Below are 23,228 nucleotides of genomic sequence, written 5' to 3'. Positions count from 1 at the left end.
ACGGTCTTCGTCTGTTTTGTTTTTCCCAGATACTGGGAAGAAAACAAACAAATGCTAAGGCAGAATTTCTTGAAATGTGTTCCTCAAGCCAGCTGGGTCAGAATGACAACGAGGGCCTTTTAGAAAGCCGATTCTGGAGTTCTACTCCAGATCCACTGAAGCAGAACCTCTGTGGGTAGGACCAGGAGATTTGCGTTGTGTGATAAGCTCTGCAGGCATTTCTTATACATAGTAAAGAATCAGGCCTTCCCTGGATGTCTGTCTCTAAATCCTACTTAAGGCTTACATTAAAAAGAAAAGACAATGAACACTCTTAGACCAGATACCAATGGTATCTAGTTCCTGCCACCCTTTCTCTTTGTGTGGGATAATAAGAATAAGAATGAGAAGAACAATAGCAACAGCTAATGTGTTTTGAATTCTTACAGTGGCAGATATATTGCTAAGAATGTTACATGCATTATTCTAGTAATCCACCCAACAACTCCAATATTCTATTTGATAGACAAAAACTGAGGCTCAGAGAAGACATGGACATTTCCCAAGATGATACAACTAGCAAGTGGTTGAGATGGGATTAATTTGCTAAGGGGAAGTGCGGCAAAATAAAAGGGGTGGCAGCTGGCATTCAGAATTCATCTTTTATACATTTGAATTCGGGTTGTAAGGAACATTTCAGCGCAGACTAGAGTTTATGTATTGAAATGTAACAATACAAAAGGACAATGGGGAGGGGGTGTGTAAGGACCAAAATTGTACAGTAATCCTGGAAAAGTACCTCCAGGGCAGGAACTGGCATCTGTTTGGAGGTGAGGAAGTCCTGGGGACCAGCTCCTCTGGGTCGCTTCAGACTGTCTGTGCTCACGTCCATCCTTGTTCTTGGAACAGCTCTCAGCCCGAGCTTCTACTTACCCATGACTTCTGCTTCCTCATCCTTCATCTTACCTTAATGCTCATGGGACTAACTTCACCTCCTGCCAGCTCTTCCTATAAATCCTTTTAGCTTCAGCCACTGCTGCCAACTGCTTCATTCTCTTGCAATTTCTTAGTTTATATTCTTGAGAGAGGGAATCTGATTGGTCCAGCTTACCATGTTGTGTTAGATTGCTTATCGATTTCTGGTAAGGCGCTGTTCCTGACTCCATCATTTTGGCTGAGGAGGAAGAAGATGGGGGGGTCATATAGTAAAACCATGGCTGCCTGAAGGTCATGGTCCCAAGAAGGCTCTGCGAGGACTGGCACAGTAATTACCTTTTCCAACACTAGTCTGCATCCAAAGGCTTTCAGCAGGTCTTAGAATGAAATAACTCTCGTTTGCAACTCCCAAGTCCTCATGGTTAGGGTGGGTGAGATTATTTGCTGTTCCAGATTGCTCACCTAGTGGAAAGTCAAATTTGTAAGCTCCTTGAGGGTAGGGAGTTTTGTTTTGTACATTGCTGTCTTCCAAGCACGTAGAACAGTGCCTGGCACAGAGCAGGCGCTCAATAAATATTTGTTGAAGGAATAAATGCTATTGCAGTATCCAGCAACCCCCAAATGTTATGGATCACACATGGGAAAATCTAATTTATAAGCTGCTTTGGTCCTGGCTCCTAGACAATATTAATACCATCCTAACCAGAACACAGCTGTGGATATAACTCACCAGACAACCCACTTATGATTTGCTTAGAAGCAAATACAAATATTTTGGGGTCATCTGCTGGTTCCAATTCCCGCTAATAACTGAAAATTAACTGTGTGGCCTCGGTAGGAGTCAGTTTCAAGCATCCTCAAGGAACAGAGAGGCAAAGAAGGCAACGTACCGTGGTGATTTTGTCTCCAGAGGACATTCCGCTATGGGTGGAGACATTTATTTTTTTATTGTGATAAAATAAAGGTAACATAAAATTTGCCATTTTTTAAGTCTAGTTCCGCAGTGTTAAGCACATTCACACTGTTGTGCAACCAATCTACAGAATTTTCATCTTGAAAAACCTAAACACTGTCCCCATGAGACAACTCCCCATCCTCTTCTCCCTCTACTCCCTGGCCACCACCCTTCTACTTTCTGAATTTGTAGTGGTAGCCGTCTGAATTTGACTACTCTAGATATCTCATATAAGTAGAATTAAACAATCTTCGTCTTTTTGTGACTGGCTTATTTCACTTAGCATAACGTTCTCAAGTTTTACTCCTGTTGCAGCACGTGTCAGAATTTCCTTCCTTTTAAAGGATGAGTTGTAGTCCATTGTATGTACACACCACATTTTGCTTATCTATCATCCATCAGTGGACATTTGGGTTGCTTTGGCCTTTTAGCTATTGTGAACAATGCTGCTATGAACATGGGTATACAAATATCTCTTTGAGGTTCTGTTTCCAATTCTTTCAGGTATATACCCAGAAGTGGAATTTTTGGATTATATGGTAATTCTATCTTTAATTTTTTGAAAAACCACCATACTGTTTTCTATGGAGGATGTACGATTTGACATTCCCACCAACAGTGCACAAGGGTTCCAATTTCTCTATATCCTCACCCACACTTGTTATTTTCTGGGGGTTTTTTTAATAGTAGCCATCCTAATGGGTGTGCAGTGTGGAGACATTTTTGGTTGTCACAACTCAGGAGCAGGGGTGCCACTGGCATCTTGTGGGTAGAGGTCAGCAATCGACATCCTACAGTGCACAGGATAGTCCTCTGCCACAACAAATGAACTGGCCCCAAATGCCTTTAGCGCTGAGGTTGAGAAATCCTGATTTAAACATTCGGGTTCATCTTGCACAGTAAATCTTATCCCCTGACACGTGCAGCCTCTCTCTTCTTTGTTGAGACACTCAAAAGCAAAGATTTCCAAAAATCTGGAAAGCAAGGGAAGATTGAGAAGAATGGCAACATTTCTTTTATTCAAATTTTATTGGAAGTTTACAAATGTATTACAGACATCAGTAAAACATCATATCCATTTTACAGGGCACGGATGTCAAGCAAAGTGTTCACACCCGTCTCTGGCAGAGCCCACACCAAGGCCTGTTGCAGACCTTCTTAACAAATAGCTTGACACTCGACACACAACACAGACTCTGGCCTGCCTCACCTTCTCAGGCCGTCTGAGGTTTTGTTTATGCACTTGGAATTGAAGCAGGAGATGGACAAAGCAATCCTGTAAGGAAAGAATGTGTCTAGGAGAGAGAAAACTGCCAAAGTCCTAATTTGCTATGAAAGTGGAGGACTCAAAGGCCTTACAATGTTAAGTCGGGGTCCATGATCGAACCAAAATGCTTTATGGAAAAGTATGGAAATCAGCTAGATAGGCTTGAGAACAGACCTTACCGGTAACTCTCTACGAAAAATTTGGAAAAGCTTGGTCAGCGACCTAGTGAACATCAACGGCCAAATGCCCAGTAGGGTGAAGGGATGTCTCAGGAAACTCTCAGGATAGAAGAAGACAATTTTTTCCTATCCTATGGATTCATCATATCTAAACACAGAAACATTTTCCTAATGCTATGTGAATTTCCCCCTCCTTTTTATTCCCTTTGGTGAAAGCTAGTTTTGTCAGCAGGAAGTAAGCTTATAAAATAGAATAGCTCCCAACAGTGAGCTATTGTTTTATGGGAGTCTTGTGTTGACTGGGCTACTACTATGAGAAAACGGAAAAGGATTCCACTTCTTTCTTGATCCTAACCTTGATGGCTGCTTCCCAGCAGTCAGACAAACAAGCTCTGGGTGCCTGCTGAGGTCCCAGAGGGACCAATCACTGGAGGCAAGGCAAAGCTCTCTTCATTTCCACTTCTCTTATGCTTTAAGAAATGTACCTCAAAAGGCAGCATCTGAAACTGCCTTCAAATCTGCAGAGGAGGCTTGGCTGAGTCCCGTGCCTGGAATGCTGTCCGCACAGCCCATTTCAAAGCCCTGAAGGTGCTAACCAGTTGCTAATAGCAACTCTTCTGGCATGAAATATTCTGATAACTGCTTCCATTTTCCACTTTCCTTTGTCATAGATAGATCCTCCTTAGGCATCAGCATCTGGTTTCTGTTAGACAGAAATACGCAAAGAGCACTTATCCTTGGAATTTAAATATTTGTGTTCTTTCTTGTTAGAAGGTGGGATTAGACAAAGAATAAGATGGACTCTTATCTGACCTCTGCAAAAGGATGAACAGAAGGCTGCCTATAATTGGCCAAGAACATGAGAATGGAAAAGGAGGCCAGAGATTGGTCTTTGTTTATCCTAAAGTCAGCCTCTTTAAGCATCCACAATATGGGGGTACTGGAATTGGCAGTCTCACAATTATTTATGAAGAATAGTTTCTAAATAGCTGGTGTACTGTTTTGGGCCAATGGCAAAAGAGCCCAGGGTGGAAAGACAAATAAGAATCAGTTCATGAATAAGATTTGTTATCAGACAAATAAGATTAGTTCTGATCAACTGGTCTGGGCTGGTTGGAGCGTTCCAAAGATTTCTGAGGCAGCATCCATGTTCTTTGGGAAAGTATATAGTGATACACTGGTTGCATCTGCCCAGGTTGCAGGGATGGCAGAGCATGTGCTACATATATGCCATCGTTGGCCCCACCTGAACTCAACAATGGCTAGTGGCACCCAAGAAGCAGAAAGCTGCTGCAGGAGGAGAAGGAAATATAACCTTGTTGCAATGCAGGAACATTCTACAGAATGGGAAAAGAGGATGAGAAAGAGCTGCCTTCAGGTCCCAAACTAGAAATACAAAGTTGCTTGTTCACTGGGCTGGCTTGAGGGTGGAAAGGAAGGACTAGAGAACAGAGGGTGAATGTGGAAAGAAGGTGTCAAACAACCAACACTAGCAATTCTTTCCCCTCAAACACACGAAAAGCAGGAAGCACAGCTCGGTTTCCCTTGCCTCATTCACCTTCACGCTTGGTAGAGATCTCAGAACTACATGACAGAAGGAAGGGTACCTCAATGCCACATTCAATGCCACCAGCTTGCTAAAAAACCTGTTCATAGTATCAAGGGTGGCATGTATGGCAGGGCCACTCAGGAAACTGCCAATGACTTCTCCTTCTTGGGAAAGAGCCGGTTCTGTTGCCACTAAATTGAGCAGAAATAAGAAATGAACTGAACTCCAAAACTGTGGTTTTAACCAAAAGACAACAAGTCTCATAAGAGGAGAGGTAGAAGTAAAAAAAAAAAAAGCCAAACCCCAAGACATTAGAGAAGAGAGGAAGCTGGAAAAAGATTACTTTTCTAAGAATAGTCCACTGAAGATGAAATGATGATCTAAGAAGAGGTGAGTGCAGGCTCCACTCACAGGCGAAATTTGGTCAAGAAGAGCTCACGGAAATGATGGAGAAATCAGGTAAGGACCCTACACTCTTGCCTCAGAAAAGAATGCACTGACTTTTTGGGAACGGGAGTCTGAGATGTTACATGTCAGTTGTCACTCACAGGTGGAACTTCCAATACAGTGATACCTGCTCTCTCTAGGACATTCACTTGGAGGTTCCATCATCATCATGAGGATTTAGCTGTCCTCCATCGGCATTCTCTGTGAGGTGCCTGGCTGCATGTGGGCTGGGGAGGAGACAACTGCAGTGGTGGAATAGATGGAGGTGATCTTGCCTGTAGACAGTTCGACCCTTAGGCTTGTATCTTATTATATCAAAAGCTCTGACCAATTCAGCTGCTGGATGTCCCTGGGCAGCTAGATCTGAAATTGCTTATTCCTCTGATCCCTTTGGGTACTAGTTATGTGGCACTTTCTAGGCCACCTCCTTGTCTCTGCTGATAGTGGCTAAAGCCTCATCGGGGAAATGTAAGAGGTACTTTGAAAAGGACCGAGTTAGAAAGCGACATTTACTGGGAGAATTTCTCTCAGTGGATTCCAGGCCACAGAGGACAGACATTATTTTCAGCTGTTTGCAAAGTTAAGTGATCTACTTTTTTCTCTCTTTTCTTTTTCCAAAATGCCTTTATTCTCATCAGTTAAGGAACTCAAATCTCCAAATTGGACTCACCCGATTTCTACCAGAAACCTGCCACCTTGGTAGCATGGTGTTGCACATTATTTCTTAATCAGTTTGCCAAGCAGTTTACAAACTTACTATACAAACGTAATAGAGTTAATTCTCCGGAGGCTTGGATAATTAATGAAGCATTTAGATATGAAGATAGCATGCGGAAAACAGCCACAACCAACATTTGCATTGCTTTTTTAAAAAATCAGTGACAATGACAAATGTCATATTAATACCTGAAAAGCAAATTATTTTAATACATCCTGAATGGAGTGCCATTTCCACGTCCTTTACAGCCTTCCTTTCCCCAGACCCATTTGGGATGGTGTCTGAAGCGCTACTTTTCACATTCTCTCCATAAAAAAATACTAGAAAATATTAACTACTATACTGAAAAGAGACCACGCTCACCTCACCAGGGCAGATGGCCACTGAGATACACCGTGTACTACATCGACAGTACATCTCACTAAAGGTTGGTCCTCCGATGGATTATTTCAACGGCCACAATCCATTAGGGGGAGGAGGAGAATGGAAGAAAAAGCAAGCGCTTCATTTTTAACTGAAGCAAGGTAGGAAGTTTTATTTCACTATAAACAACACAACCGTTAAATGTCTTCTTTAAGCAAACTCACTTTTGAGCCCATTTTCTGTCTGACCAACAGTCCCCAAAGTTCCAAATGGAAATCCTCCTTTCAACAACATTTGTTTTTCAAGACCATTACACTGAAATCTCCTGAGCAGCCCAACTTTTCTGGGTAACCCAGATACTCTGGTTACGGAGTGTGTCAAACTGGATTCTTTCTCCAAGCACTGGGGGCTAATTCAAGGAGGTTTTCACCTCTCCTCTGCTTCACTTCCAGAAGTTCGTCTTTGCTCTGACTCGCCTTCATATTCTCCTTCAGTTTCTACCCCGGACCTGCTTTGTTTTCAAATGACCTTGTTCCTTCTCCATGTGTGACATACAATCTAGAACACACCATCACGACCAGAGCCCCTCAGAACCTTTCTGCCCCTAAATTCCTTATGCTTAAGTTCATTTGCAGCGAGGACAATCGGTTGTCAGGCTAAGGCAGCTGTTCCGTCTGCCTTGGTAAAGGAAAGCAGATAATACAATCCAGGAAACATGAGCACCAGAAAAGAATGCCACATTCAAAACAACGTCATGCTGACATCACACAACGGCACCACTCACAGTCACTTTTATTTTCCCCAAGGGATAGATCAATAGTAAGCAACTTCAATGTTCCCAGCGGGGATGGCATTTCTCACAGCACTTTACTGACACTGGTTGGTTTCTCTAATTGGCAAAGTTACGTTTGCAATTAAAAAAAAGTTACTATCACTTTGTAGAGAATAGATTCTACTGAGGGTAGGAGTGGACTTAAGGACAGCTCCCGAAGATGGAATGGAGCATAAAATGCTTTGGGTATAATAGTTAATTTTTTTTTCAGCCACAAAAAGCCAAATTGAATAAACTCCTTTGAAAAAGGTCTCACTGACATGTAACAAATTTGTATAGAAAAAAGAAAAAAAAAAAAGGTGGTCCTGGACCACCTTCGAATACTACTCAAAGACAATGCTGGATGTGCATGCAAGTCTCCACTGAGTCCTACGATATAGAAATTCCTTTGATATTACAAAATACAAAAATATTTTATCAGAACTCTCATTTACATAGCATTTACAATGGACATGTAAATAACTTAGTGTTGGGTCCTGGCTAATAAACAAATTACTTACTGGAAGAAGGGTCCTAAAAGTAAGAGAACCAGAGAGGATATAAGCAAGCGGGAAACAATTTGCCATCTTGCGAGTGGTAACTCAGCACAGGCTGACAGCAAGGAGGTGACCCATCCAGGCCGCCCTAGAGTCTATCGTGTTTCCAAAGTGAAATGTGCAAATAATATTCAACATGCCAAGAACTGTGACTAGCTATTGAGTCAATCTGTAACCTTGCCTCCATCGACTGAGAGCATTTCCCTCTTCTCCAGTAACCACCCCCAAAAGCGCTTTAACATCTAAAACAGTGCAAGTGTTCTGAATCTACATTCTTAGCTCCCATCTTCCCCCATCCCCCGACCCCAATCAGATTAAGAAATGATACAGTTTTTGCTCTTTTGTCTCTTCCTGCTGTGCAACTGTCCCCTGCCACCTAACGTGGAAGACTTGGGGAGGCCGTAAGAGCTGTACTTGTGTAGCAGCTCGTCGCTAGTGACATATCGCAGGCGGGCAGGCTGAGGGATTGGTTCTCCTAGGAAATAGCCCTCGTTGTCAGACTCAGAGGAGGAGGAGCAGGTGGAACACCAATCATACTCGGTGAAGTAGGGTCCCCATCGCTCCCCAAAGGCATTCTGCAAAGCCAAGTCCGACACAGTCCTCGGGCACTGGCCATACAGGTCCCTCCGGGACCCCTGGCCAAGGCTCTCCTGGAAGCTCCGCTGGCGCATGAATTGGTCATAGTCCTCCCTGGCTCTTAGTGGGGGCCTTTCTTTTAACCGAGACATGGCCTCGCGTTCGCTGGCCAGGTGAAGGGCGTTGTCCGAGCGAGAACGTCGGGAACGCCTGGACCGGTGAGGTCGGAAGCGGCGGTTGTCGTCGCGCGAAGTAGCTCTTCTCCGCGTGCGTTCGCTCATGGGCTGGATCCTCACACCCTCCTGCCCTGGCAGCTTGCTGCCCGCTATCCCCCCGTCAAAATCAAAACTCTGATGCATCCTTCCGTGGGACTGCAGGTCTCTGTACCCAATGGGGTTGCCGAGCTGGTGGAGGTTCCCCTCCATCTCCTGGTACTGCTGGGCAGAGAGCAGGCTGCGAACTGACTCTGCGCTCCGGAACTGCATGGACGAGTTAAGCGTGCCCATGTTGCTCAGCTTCTCAGAGACATTCATTCCAGAGTCTTTGCTGAGGTCAGGCATGGAAAACCGGGAGAGATGCTCCTGGCGCTTGGCGCCACAATCGGCAGAGAGGCCTGGGGGAGAGAGAGGAGAGGACCGTGGAGGTTAACACAAATGTGTGGTATTGGGGGTCACTGTTGGTCATCTGAACTGTCATTTATCCAGGGTCACTGCATGAGGTTGTGCAGTTGTGTGCACAAAGGCTCTCTCAGCAAGTGTGTGGGAGGGCTCTCCCCACCCCACAGTGGGCAGTGTCCACCTAGAGAGGGCACTTGGTTAAATGCATACACAGAGATGCATTTTACTAGTTAATTTTTTCAAAGGCTCATTGAAATTACTAACAGCCCACAGTGTATCTTACACGTGACCTTTCCTCTGTTTAGAATTTCGCTTTACCAAGTGCTTCAATTACCTCTGATTCTAATGAGGCCCTGTAAGTATGGAGGACAGATATTTTGCGTAAGGAAACTTTAAGCTATAGAGGCTGGGCCATACCCAAGCATTTCCCAGCAACACTGAGCCTAGAAGCTAGTCCCATTTTACTGGGCTAGTTCACTTCTCTGTTAGCTTCCAGCAATTTCCTGCTCTGCCTGCTGTCCCTAAGCCCCCTATCTCAAATGTGTGACCCTAAGTGACTCCCGGGGTATATACAGGATATTTACCTCTCAGGCTGTTTAGTAAATGACTGCTCTAGGGTTCTCAATGGGCCCCTAACAGCCAGATGCTGTGATTGGGACCCTGGGGCATCCTCCTTCCCCTGGGGAGGCACTTTGTAAACAAAGCAGTGACTCGAATGCTAACAGCGAGTGCCCCAGCAATGGGTCTGCATTCCCTAAGTGCTGGCATCACTGAGATGAAAACCATTTTGAGGACAGTGGGGGATTCTTGACTTCAGTAACTTCCATTTTGCTCATCTTAAAGCAGCACTCTCCAAAGAGAAGCCTAAGAATGGACCAGGTGGTAAAATCGCAGCCTTTTCCACTCATCATCCACTGAAAAGATCAGCAATTTTGCCATTTCTGGTCACAGACAACATATCTTTGGGTTGCAATGGCCCATTATGCCCCCTGCCACTGACTATTCCTCCCCACCTACTGAGGCCAGCGACTTCTCCTCCCCTGACAAAACTAAAGCAGTGTTATGAGCACTTTGGAAAACTGATGCTTCACAATATCTACTAAAGCTAATATACATATATACAAATTATGAACAAAGCCGATTTGAGTATCTGTGTCCATTGTTTGTGGACTTATGTACTGTTGGGTAGAGAACCTGAGTGGAGAGTCTATAACCTTCCATCACTACTCTTGGTTATATACCCAACAAAAGTCAGTTTATAGGTCCAAAAAAAAGTACAAGGGTATTTAGAGAATCTTTCTTTATAGCAGCACAGAACTAGAAACAACTCAAATGTCAACCAACAGGAAAAAGGGTAAATAAATTTGTGGTATTTTCTACCATTCCCCATTAAAAGGAACTAGGATGCTTTGGAGAAATGACTGATTCCAGGACAGGAGAGGGGAAGGTAAAAGCCTGGAACATCTTGTGATGCCAAAAAATAAGGAAGTGTTAGAAATGAAAAATGATGGGAGTTTGCCAGAAGAACACAGAGCCCAACTTGAAGGGGCTCCCACAAGCCAAATCTGAGCAATTTAAGCATTAAAATATTTAAAACAGTAATGACTCATAAACCATTGGATAAAACAGGAATTCATGAGTCCATACTGATAACAGACAAAAACATCAGTAAATAAATGGGGGAAAAGACTGGGCTCTTGTATTCAGCAGAATGAGTGCATACAGAAGGAGGGCTGGGTTTGGAAGATCATCATTTTGTCACCATCATAGGTAAAGATTGGTTCATGCAAGGGTCAAAGTATGCTAAAGTTAAGGGGTGAAATTTGATGGGGGACAGGATATTTGTGTGGTGTTAAATGTTTCCCCACATATTGCTTATTAGCTGTAAGGGAAAATTTAGTAACTATACAGTGGAGGAATCAGACAACACTCTGACCAGGAGATCAAACTTAACATCACTGATGAGGTGCAACTGGACATCATGTGCCTCTAGATAAGATGTTCTAAGAAGGATGCACCATCGCTTAGCAGTCTTCCAGCCAAGAGTATGTATCTTAAATGCATTCAGGAGGAAAGATTAGACAAACCCCAAAACGAGGAATGTTCTATTAAGATAAAAAGGGGCTGTATTCTTAAAAAACAAATCAGTATCATAAAAGACAAAAAAAAGAAAAGCTGAGGGAATGTTCTAGACTGAAAGATACCAAGGAAACATGGCAACTATATACAATATGTGGTCCTGGACTGGAACCCGCTCTGTAGGGAAAATAACAGCTATAGAAGATAACTGTTGATCAATGACAAAAACTGGGACATGGGCAATAGATAAAAGTGTTACACTAAATTTACTGTAGTTAATTGATAATTATGATAAAGTTGGAGAAAATCCTTATTCTTGGGAAATATACAGGGAAGTATGTGGTGATAAATAGACAAGATGGATGCAACTTGCTCTCATATGGTTCAGACATAAATCGCGTGTGTGTGTATATTTGTGAATAAGAGAGAGCAAATGACAAAGCAAACGGGGTAAAATGTTGACAATAGGTGAGACTCCATGAAGAGTACATTATGAATGCTGTTTGTTCCATTTTCGCAACTTTTCAGTAAGTTTGAAATTATTTTATTATTATTTATTATTGAAAAAAGTTTCTTAAAATTGTAGTATATGTATATGATGCAATGGTTTTCAATTCTAGGGGAAACTATGGGGGGGGGTATGTGTGTGTATGTGTGCATGTGCATCATACTATTAGCATCTAGTAAGGGAGGCCAGAGACGCTGCTAAACATCCTACAATGCACAGGACAGCCCCACAACAAAGAAGCATCCAGCCCCAAACATTAATAATGCTACAGTTGCGAACTCATGATATAATGGAATACTACACATAAATGAGAATGAGTAACTACGCCCAACAACACGGACGAATCTCACAGAAAATGCTGAGAGACACAAGAGAATATGTGCTGTATGATTCCATTTCTATGAAGTTCAAGAACAGGCTAAGGTTATCTATGGTGACAGGTCAGGAGAGTGGAAGGGGGCATAAGGGAAACCCCTAGGGTGCTGGAAATGGTATCTCTCGAGATCTGGGTGCTAGTTATAAAAGGATACAGGTATGTAAAAGTTCCTGGAGGTGTAGTTTTAGTATTTGCTTTCCCTTATGTAAGTTACACTTCAATAAAACGGTGTAAAAATAAAGCAATGTTCTTATTAAAGAGCCAAATTTAAATGTTGGATATGCCTAGGGAGAAACGATTCTGCCAAACATCATACTTTCCAGTCATATTTTTTTAAATTTCATATTTTAAAAATTAATAAAAACAACAAACAATTGCAGGGCAGAAGGAGTTGAGTCCTCCAACCCGTGCTCTCTCCGCTACTGCCCTCCAACGTACACATCATAAAAGCTGATTTACAACAACCTAATCACTTCCAGAGCCTCCCCAATCCGCAGGCGCAGAGGAGAGGAGGGCAACCTAAGATGATGAATGAGGAGTGTGAGCAGAGGAACTCTAGTAAGGAAGGAAAAAAATCTTCAAAAATCATGTGTAGAAACAAAAGCATTACATCTAGGCGGGCGCGAGGATCTCTCCCGGGCTTTCTACTCATGCCCTCGATGGAATTAGGGTCAGCATAAATAATCTAGCAAATACTGTAAATTCCCAGACACAAGGTCTGAACCTGTCCTTTATAAGCCCACAAGTCAGGCATTTCTGAGAACGTTCTGCGTGGAAACAGTTCCTATTTCAACGAGGAGGTAAACATGAAGACGGGCAGCTTCAGTCCTGCTGGGAGGTGATCTTGCTCTCTCACACTACTGTACTTCCGCATCCTGGGGAATTTCAGGATACTCTTAACCACCCTCTGCGAAAAAGAAAGTGCTCTGGCAGGAACAGGAGGGCCTGTGGCTCAAGTCCAGGGTCTATGATCGGTTTTACCAAAGCATCAGCTCTTCCCCAGGGGATGTGTGGGTGGGACTGGAAATGCTACCTGCTCACTCTAAACAGGAGAAATGTTTATCTTCTTACTTACTAACTCAGACTTTTCTCCAGGGTCTTCTTGCATGCAGGGCATGAACAGAATGGCCAATGTTGCCCACAGATGAGTCATAATTATGCACTTGCCTCCAAACAGGGTGGCTCTGTGGTTAATTTCATTATTGGCAAAATCCAGAGTCCTTGTGCAGACCTCAAGGCCCTCTGGTCGCTCCAAAAACATCAGCTAAATGGTCCTCCTAGTTTGCTCTGCTTCAGCTGCTTACATTCTTCCTCCTCCACAACACAGCAGCCAGCCTGTTCCAGCCCCCTTTGGAAAACTCTCTCCTTTGCACTGCTAACTTCTTTCTATCTTTAAGACCCTCACATAAATGTCACCTCTTCAGTGATGCCTGCCCTGATTGCTCTTTCCAAAGTAGCAAAATGTCCCTCCACCAACCAGTCACTTTGTAGCCTTGACTTCTAAGGTCTCCAGACTTATTTTCTTAAGTTCATATGTAAGTTTGTAGCTGAACAGATGTCCTGTGGGAGCAATGGTCTTGTGCTTCTGTCCACTGCAGTCTCCCAGAACTAATACTGCCTCGTTGGTACTCACTAAATATTTGTGGAATTAAGGTGAATGAATCCTCACACTGCCCACAGCTAGGAAAAAGCAACCACCCTCTGACCTGGCGTGGACCATGACTTAAAGGACAACTGACTAATTCTGATGGGTGGGATGCCAACCATCAGGAACAGAAATACCACGGTCACATCTGTCAATCTCACTGTCTCTGGTCTTTCATTATAAGGCCCACCATGCGGGGCTTCTCCAACTTTAAAGTTGAAGACTGCAAGGCTTATAATTAGCTCCTCAATCTGCAAAAAATGTTTTGCTTTATTAATCGCAGCTCTGGAGATCCGTTTAAATTAGCAGCTTCCATGTCCCCAGGATGGAACTGTACTATCCCAGCTCAGACCTCAACTTGAGAACCTCTCCCTCCCTCTCCAACCAGGAGCAGAACTGGAGAGCCACTTCCTGACTTGGGGCAATTTTTGAACCTCTTGAGATGCATCTGTAAAACGGGCGCATCAACATTATCTGAATTCAAAAGCTGTAGTGATGATTTGATGAGGAACAATGTAAACATTTTCCTTTTTAATTAAAAAATGTACTTTTCCTGTGTGCTAGCCTCTATCAGGAGCTGGTATTCCATATGCTGGAAGAAAGTAAGCAAGGCCTAAAAGTGCCCAATGAAAGAACACACACGCCAAGAATTTCACACCCAGCCAACAGTAAAAGCAAGTAAATACTTGGTGAATGTATGATTACATGAATGAATGAATCCAAGAAACAAAGCCCACACAGGGTCAGCCACACAGCGATGTTCACTGTGAAAATAATTTGTGCTTCTGAAGTGCAGCTGGGGATTACTTCTCTACACAGATGAATTCAACACTTCACTCCATTTGTCTGGGCAGCATGAGACTCAGTGTCAAAACACTGCAAATCGGAGGGCCAGCGCCATGGCCCAGTAGTTAAGTTCACGTGCTCTGCTTTGGCGGTCTGGGGTTTGCCAGTTTGGATCCTGGGTGCAGACCTACACACTGCTTATCAGGCCATGCTGTGGCGGTGTCCCCCACAGCAGAGCCAGAAGGACCTAAAACTAGGATATACAACTATGTACTGGGGCTTTGGGGAGGAAAAAAAAAAAAAAGAAGAAGATTGGCAACAGATGTTAGCTCAGGACTAATCTCTCCTCACCAAAAATCAAAACAAAACAAAAAACCCACTGCAAATCAATATAGTCCAACCAATTAGGGCTCCAAATGTCACTCTGCTCTCTTGAAATCAATGTGCTTTTCTTTTCTTGGTGCCCAAGCCACACTGTGCATGCAGGAGCATGGGTGTGGCAGTGGAGGTGGACACTGCAAACTCAGTTCTCCAGAGAGCTCTGGCTGAAGCCTGACCCCACAGTTGACACTGGCATTATCAACACCCCAACACATTCTGGAGAACCTGGCAGAAGACCCCCACCCGAGAGCACGAGACATAGGTGCCGGGTCGTTTTCCTCTCCAGTGGAACTCTGTCTTATTAAAAGACAGAGAGGGTTGTTTTCTCTCCAAATCATGCAGACTTTGGGAGAGGTGCTAGATGGTGCCTCTGGAGTTAAAGGCCTTGATTTATCCTTATTCCAGGGGTCGGTGTGGCCAGGAGCTACACAAATGTCCACAAACCACAGGGGTGCAGGTCTCCCTCAGGACCCGTAGGCCTTGCCCGAACAAGGAGAGGTCACTATGGAAATTAGCCTGCGGTTCTCTGTGGGTAAACTGTCAACACGAAGGTCCAGCCAGGGTGCCTGAAGCAACACCAGCATTTGTCTGAGAGATGGCCCCCCACTGCAAATAGGAGATCTCGCAGAAGCCAGTGACGGCGGGAAAAATCAACACCTTCAAAGAATGCTCTGGGTCTGATGGAAGAGAAAGGCAATCTTTGCTGTGCTCCCCATCCCCCCATTTATTCTGAGAGCAGAAGGTATGTGTTCAAGTCCACAGAGAAGAAAATGCAGACTTCAATGTAATGGCAGCCCTTTTGGTACATCTTTCTGTTCCTTATTTATTGCCCTCTCTAGTCCTATTCCTCCTCACCAAAAAAAAAAAAAAAAAAAAAAAAAAATGGCATAGGAAGACAGAGTTGTGTTTCTGCCAACTTAAAAGATGCATTATTCACATTTCACATTTCTGTGCAGTAAAGGCAATAATATCTCCTCACCTTTGCCCTCTAGACAGCTACAACTCATACTGACGATTTAGCTCCCTTTCAGTAAGGTTTTCCATATATGACTTTTTTTTTTCCTGAAGTAGAGATATGAATAGGAATTGTTTAGAATAGGGGTTTGCAAACTACAGCCCGTGGGCCACATCCAGCTCACTGCTTGTTTTGTAAATAAAGTTTTATTGGAACACAACTACATCTATTCATTTGCATATTGTCTATGGCTGCTTTCCTGCTCAATGGCAGTAGTAGTTATGACAGAGACTGTATGACGTGCAAAGCCTCAAATATTTACTATCTGGCCCTTTCTAGAAATAGTTTGTTAACCTCTGGTTTAGAACACAAATATGCTGTCTGTGAAGCTGTATCAAGCCTGAGCATCCTCAAAGTCATGGGCTCTCCATCGTCTAAGTGTCTCGGACCACGCAAAAAATGTCTTTGAGATACAAGTTGATTTAAGTGTGTGGGGGTAGTTTGATTACATCTCTTGGGATCCTTTTTCCAACTAAGTCGATTGATTTCATCAACACCCGGAACTTCAAACTGGCAACAGCTGGGGAAAAGCTGTCATCTGGGCAGTGGAGTTTAAACACCATCACATGTTCCTTGGTGACAGGGCATGGAATGGTTCGAACAGAGTATGACAGGGAAGGCTGGGGGGCAGGGATGGAAAGAGACGGAGAGGGAGAAGCAAAGGAAGGGAGGACACACTCAAAATGTCTTGCTCCTCAAAGCGTGACTTATGGACAGCCGCAGTGGCATCCCGACCAGACCTGCAGAATAAGAATCTGCTTTTGCACAAGAGCCTCTGGTGATTCAAGTGCCCTCGACTGAGGGTTCGAGGAACACTGTGCCGGAGTTGTGACAGACCTTCAAAAACAATATTCTTTGCAACGAAAGGTGCTCCTACTCCAGGAAACTCCAGACTCTGAGAGACACTAATTCAAGGTTTCTCAACCTTGGTACTAGTGGCATCTTGGGCAGGGTAATACTTTGTTGCGGGGGGATGACCCGTGCATTGTAGGATGTTTTGCAACATCCCTAGCCTCTACCCACTAGATACCAGTAGGGCTCCTTCCAGTTGTGACAATTCAGAATGTCTCTAAATATTGCCAAATGCCCCGTGGGGAGCAAAATTGCCTTGATTGAGAACCACTGCTCAAAGAGATGCAATCCTGGAGCTACTGCTGAGCACAGGCTGCGGAGAACTCTGTTCCTGACCCCCAGGAGCAGCACTGGGTTAAGCCTGCCTCACCCCATACTGCAACAGAGCCAGACACCACACAGGGTGGATGCCCTCTCACAGAGAAGGACTAACGTGTTCCACTAGGTTGGGTGTGGTATGTCTCCAAAAGTGGGGAGCTGCAAAGTTGTCTTCTCTCTAAACTCCTCTCAACAAACCCACTCTTGACAGCCTGTCCTTCCCTCCGTGGGTTTCCAGAGTTCCCCGTGATTAAGGCCTTCAGTGCTTTATTTCCCTCTCCCATTCGAAGCTTTTGAAATCTCAAGTCCCCAGTGTATCTTCCTTAGTTCCTTACTCTGGTGACCAGTCTTCTAGTGGGTCCCAAGTGAGCAGCAGGTTGTAAGTATTTACAGCCACACGTCTGCCATCTGCTCCTGTGGTACTGGGAAAAGTGCTGGCAGATGCATGAGGCGACTGCCTTTAGTCAGCTGCTGCCCAGGACAGGGAGGCCGAGGCTGGAGAGGGGTGGGGAGTGTGCGCACCTCTGACTTGACAGCCCCACTCTGGCCCCCAGGACCTCCCCCTCAGGAAAGGGCCATTTCCCCATCTCTGACCACCCCGTGAGACTGGCCCAGACTGAAGAACAGCTTCTTTACAACCAGCTGATTCCAGCGAAGGGAGTGACTGATTCTGGGTTCCCCAACAACAGAAGCTTTGTTTTTTATAGCAGCATTCATTCTAGGGACTTGCCTTTGAACCAGTGTGGCTGGGAAGTGACAAGCGTTACAACGGGACAAAAATCGCTTCGCTTACAGGCCCGGTACAGTTACAAGGACGAGCCTGATCAAGGTCAAAACTCGGGATCCGACTGGAGGTCCTGACCTTCTATTCGCTGACTGGCTCGTTAACTTCCTGATAAAGTTACCCCAATAAAGACGGACGTGTAAAACGTAGTGAAGGGGGAAACCAGGAAGCGACATTTTTAGAAACATGTGGGGTCAATTTTAACTACTATTCGGCTCCACGGGGGATTGTGGCTGTGTCACCACAAAGCCTGTTGCTAATTGAAAGGATGCGCAAAAAATTTAAACCAGTTGAAGACTGTTTGCCAGGGTCTACTCTCGGCTCACACTGACCCCATGCTGCTTTCCAGAATCCATTAGCCCAAGTCAACAAGCAGACCACACTGGAGCATTTGCTCAGGAAACACTTGACTACACGGGGCACAAGCTAAACGGCTCCCCAGCGGGAGAGAGTGGGCAGCCTGGGACCCAGAGACCCGGAGACCCATTCGGTTTCTTCAAAGACTTTTGGGGAAACCCAGCCATTGCCACGCACCGTGTGCACAACTGGAACAAGGCCCTTTCAGGTAACAGCTCACAAGGAGATCACGTCGTACAGGGAAAACAGATTACTGAGTCATCATAGCAATACAGCCATTACAGGTAGTAATCAGGAGGCAGGAAAGAAACGCAATGCTATGACAGAATAAAAGACTGGCTCTACCTAGACAGTGTGGGCAAAGAACCCTGTGTTGGTGATAATTAGAGTGAGATGTAGAGGATGCGAAGGAGCCAGCCAACAGTGGGGGAAAGCATTCTAGGCAGAGGGAAACAGAACATTTTGTACCAGAGAAATGCCCACGTGCTCTAAGAAGTGACAGCAGGGCAGTGAGAATGGAGCATGGTGAGGAAGGAGGAGAGTGGCAGGGACGAGGCCAGGGAGGTGAACAGGAGCCCGAGGAGCTTCTTCCAGGCCATTTGGGTTTGAGAGTGTGCTTCCGCGCTTGCAGGCAGGATTGATGAAGCGCCTGAGAGGCAGCACAGGCGTGGTGCGGCCCTGGCTCTGGATTCACCCTCCAGCTCCGTCTCTTAGAGCTCTGCCTCCTCAGGTAAGACCTGGATTGCTTTGTGTCTCAGTTCCCTCATCTGCAAAATGGGAACAGTGGTAGAACATACCTCATTAGGGTGAAGGTGAGTACAGCTGTCCTCTCTTATCCATGGGGGACATTTCCAAGACCCCCAGTGGATGCCTGAAACCATGGGTAGTACCGAACCCTGTATATACTATGTTTTTTCCTATACATCATACTTATGATAAAGTTTAATTTATAAGTTAGGCACAGTAAGAGATTACCAACAATAACTTCTCATTGGCATATCCAAATCGCCAGCATCACTACTCTTGCACTTTGGGGCCATTATTAAGTAAAATAAGGGGTACTTGAACAAGCACTGCGACACCATGACAGTCGAACTGACAACCAAGATGTCCGCTAAGTGACCAATGGGTGGGTGGCGGACACAGTGTGGATACCTGGACAGAGGGATGATTCATGTCCCGGGTAGGACTGTGAGAGATTTCATCACACTACTCAGAGCAGCGTGCAATTTCAAACTTATGAATTGTTTATTTCTGGAATTTTCCATTTAATATTTTTGGGCTGCAGTTGACTAAGTGAAACCGTGGGTAATGGGGGGACTACTGTATTAAGTGGTTAATACACGGAGTACTTAGAACAGTGCTGGTGCAGTGATATCACACAGAATATTCTCATTGTCTTTCACCCCATATTTGTCACTTTTAAAGCATTTTTCCACATGTTGTCATATATGACATTGCTAGGTGTTGTTATGCAGCTTTTTCAAGTGGGTAATAGAGAGTCGGAATAATCTGCCCAAGGTTATACAGCAACTACTTCAGAACACTTCTCCTACTTTCTGCATTTTTTTTTCCTGAGGAAGATTAGCCCTGAGCTAACATCTGCTGCCAATCTTCCTCTTTTTGCTGAGGAAGACTGGCCCTGAGCTAACATCTGTGCCCATCTTCTTATACTTTATATGTGGGACACCTGCTACAGCATGGCTTGCCAAGCAGTGCATAGGTCCACATCCGGGATCTGAACCAGTGAACCCAGGGCCTCTGAAGCAGAATGTGCGAACTTAACCACTGTGCCACTGGGCTGGCCCCCACCCTGCATTTTTGTGAGTAGAAAGAGTTAAAGGAATATGGCAGTAGTGCTATTGGTCAGAGATTTGAGGGACAGGAGGCAAAGAGAGAAGGAAAGATCCATCTACACATCTGACCTTTGAACCAGCAGCAGCAACTCAAAAAATCCTTTTCATTAATGGATAGTTTTCTATCGTATAAACATGAATTACTGCTGTGCACAAGAGCAAGAATGAATCTCACAAATATAATACAGTGAAAGATGCCACACCCAAAAGACTACAGACAGTATAATTCCATTTATATAAAATTAAAAACCATCCCAAACTAATCAAGCTGTTAGCAGTTAGGACCAGTGCTTACTTTGGAGAGGCGGGAAGGCAGGGAGTGGCAGGTGGCATACGGGAGATTTTGGGGCACTGGTCATGGTCTATTCCTGGACTTGAGAAGTGCTGCCATGAGTGTAATAACTCATTGAGCTCAACTTACAATTTATGCACGTTTCTGTTTGTTACACATCTATAAAATGTTTATTAAAAATTACCAGCAAGAGAGGCAAGAATGTACTCACGACAATTGAAAAGGGGCGTATGCATAACTCCTCCCCTCCATCAATAGCATGTCTCGTACACTGGACTTGTATGGCTAGTACACATGGGTCAAACTGGCAGCTAACATGCTAGGCTTTGTTTGGTCTGAAGGGTTGAGTTTCCTTCTTTTTTAATTGGAATGTACGGGGAGCTTCACCATCTACGGTCTTATCCTTGGGTGAATTTATACATTTCTCATACCTGCCTGTCCACCACCTTCTCCTCTCCCTTAGGCATATGCATTTCCCACCAGTGTCAGCCAGCTTGATAAGGGAGGGTAGAAGTTTGGTTTATGGATTTAAAAGGCAGTATATGATGTACTCTTTTAAGCTTGGGATCTTTGTTTCTCAAGATCCCACATACCCATAGCTAGGGATTGACAAAGTGCCACTCTTGGCATAAAAGTTCATGACATCATGTATGAAGAGCCAATTACTGGACAGAGAGAACAAAGGGTACAATGAAGGACAGGTAGATGGAGTGGCTTTTAAATGGATGGGTGGATGGTATGAAGGATTGATGAAAGGGTGAGGATGGAAAAACGTAGGGATGGATGAATTAATAAATGAATGGACACAAAACTGATGCATGTGTAGAAGGAGAGAGATGGATTTGGGCCCCTAAAAAATCAACGTCTTACAAAATATAAGCTACAGAATAAAGTTCTTAGGTAAGAATTAAGTTATCAAATAATCATTACTGCTTCTATTATTAATTTTCATTTATAACTTTTCACTGGTGCCTCCAGCTCTGGAGAGGAAGGCAGTGGGACCTGCAGATGAGGAAATGAAAACAGAAAAAAGGCTAAGTAACTTCCCCAAGGTTGTGGACGATGATGGGAGTCAGTGATGGAGGCAGAGATTGAATTAGGTCTCCAGACTTTCTAAGGCAGCTCCTTCTCAAACTTTAGCAGGCATGCAAATCACCAGGAATCTTCTTAAAATGAAGATTTGAATTTACTACATCGGGGATTGGGCCCAAGACTCTGAATTTCTAACAAGCTCCAAGGAGATGCTGATGTTATTGGTCCACAGATATACTTAGAGTGGCAAAGGTCTGGGGTGCCTTCCTTTATCTCATGAATTTGGAAGGAAAGCTTGGTTTTCCTTGTTTCTCATAACACAACCAGAAACGTGTGTATCACAGAGACCAACTAGGGGGCTATATCTGAGAATATAATGCCCCCAGATCTCTGGCCAGGGAACCAGAGACCTCTTAGAAAGAGGGAGAGAAAGCATGGTCTTGCTCTATTCTGTTCCCTCCTTCTCTTATCTACACAAGTGAAGCTGCCACCAACCTATTACCCTATTTCTGACAAGAGACCCAGCAAAGCCAGGACTGAGTTCTGGGAAAGCATAAAGACATTGAACCTGGCCATGGAAACTTCCTTTCCTGCTCTCGATCTCCAATTCCCGTCTCAGCCAGGCTGTGCCCTTCATCCAGCCTCCTGAGGCAACCTGGGCTTGGCCAGGCTCACCTTCTGCACAGATGGACTCAGCAGTGATAACCTGGGGGGAATCTGAGAATCCAGAGTCCTCCAAGGGCCTCAAATCTCTCTCTCCTCCCATCTTGCCAACCCCACGTGGATCCAGCCTGAGGGTTAGGGAAGCTTTTCCAAAGTATCCTCTCTCGGTTTTGCGAAAAAGACTGTGTAGGCAAATAAATTTGGCAATTTTTGAAGGACTTTTCAAAAGCTTTAACTGGCTTAAGCGCAGTAGGAATTTTTAGAAAGAAGACAGAAAATGCACCATTTTCCATACTTTGACAACAGATCCCCTGCCCCGCCTGGCTCCAACCTTGATTCAAAAGGACACATTTTGGGAAATACTGGCTTAACAACATCGATCCCTATAAAATCCAAACATATCTGCTTACAGTTTCTATCCTGGCACTGTTAACAGTGCCGCGTCCAGCAAAACTGGAGCCTAAGGCAAAAGGAAACAAAAATCAGTAAAACTGACCTATCCTTATTTACAAACTTTATATTTTGTTAATTATGAATTTTTGCATGAATTTCTATTCTTAAAATACTGCTCATCTTGATTATTGAGTTTCTGGCATCCCTTTCAATTATGTACCCATGGTGGGAGCCCCACTTGCCTCACCTGGGTCCTGGCTCTGCCAGACGGGCCACTCAACTTTCCCCTTAGTCAAGTCTTTTTCATTTATGAAATTCTATGGATTATATATTTAGTATAAACTATGTTTACTAGGGTAGTGGAAAAATCATTGGCCTCTAATTCAAGGGACCTGGAGTCCAGTCCCAACTCTGCTACAAAGTACCAGAAAGATCCTGAATAAACCACTTCTCCCCTCGGAGCCTCAGCTCCTCTTCTTTTCTGAACCTCCACCAGAGACCCTCCAAGCTTCTCCCAGGTGAGAGTCTGTGACGTTGTTTTGAGGTGGTTCAAAAGGGGTTTTTTGTTTGTTTGTTTCTATTGAGATATAATGGACATATTATATTAGTTTCAGGTGTACAACATAATGGTTCGATATTTGTATATATTGCAAAATGATCACAATAAGTTACGTTAACATCCATCATCACACATAGTTACAAGTTTTTTTCTTATGATGAGAACTTTTAATATCTACTCTCTTAGCAACTTCCAAATATAGAACACAGTATTTTTAACTATAGTCTCCATGCTGTACATTACATCCCCAGGACTGACTTATATTATAATTGGCAGTTTCTACCTTTTAACCACCTTCACCCATTTCTGTGAATGAGAGTTCATGACTTGATTCTATGATCCAAGACAGATACCTCCCATTATCAGACCAGGATGGAT

General features: G+C 44.2%; 1 protein-coding gene across 9 annotated transcripts in view; it reads right to left on the bottom strand.

The window, feature by feature from the left end:
* Positions 1–627: 627 nt before the first annotated feature.
* PRICKLE2 (prickle planar cell polarity protein 2) overlaps positions 628–23,228 on the bottom strand; it is a 314,377-nt gene continuing 291,776 nt past the window's right edge. For 8 of the 9 annotated variants that reach the window (XM_070574773.1, XM_008532506.2, XM_070574777.1 and 5 more), the window contains one exon: positions 2,881–8,950. In XM_070574773.1, coding sequence (XP_070430874.1) covers positions 8,076–8,950 — 875 coding nt within the window. In that variant the 3' untranslated portion in view covers positions 2,881–8,075. Of the gene's footprint in view, positions 1,154–1,251; positions 1,378–2,880; positions 8,951–23,228 lie in introns of those variants that run through there. The other variant, XM_070574778.1, reaches the window with a different exon arrangement.

This window comes from Equus przewalskii, chromosome 15 (genome assembly GCF_037783145.1).
Source record: "Equus przewalskii isolate Varuska chromosome 15, EquPr2, whole genome shotgun sequence".
Lineage (NCBI taxonomy): Eukaryota > Metazoa > Chordata > Mammalia > Perissodactyla > Equidae > Equus > Equus przewalskii.
Note: the sequence above shows the minus strand (reverse complement) of the source record. Positions and strands in the feature narration are given on the sequence as shown.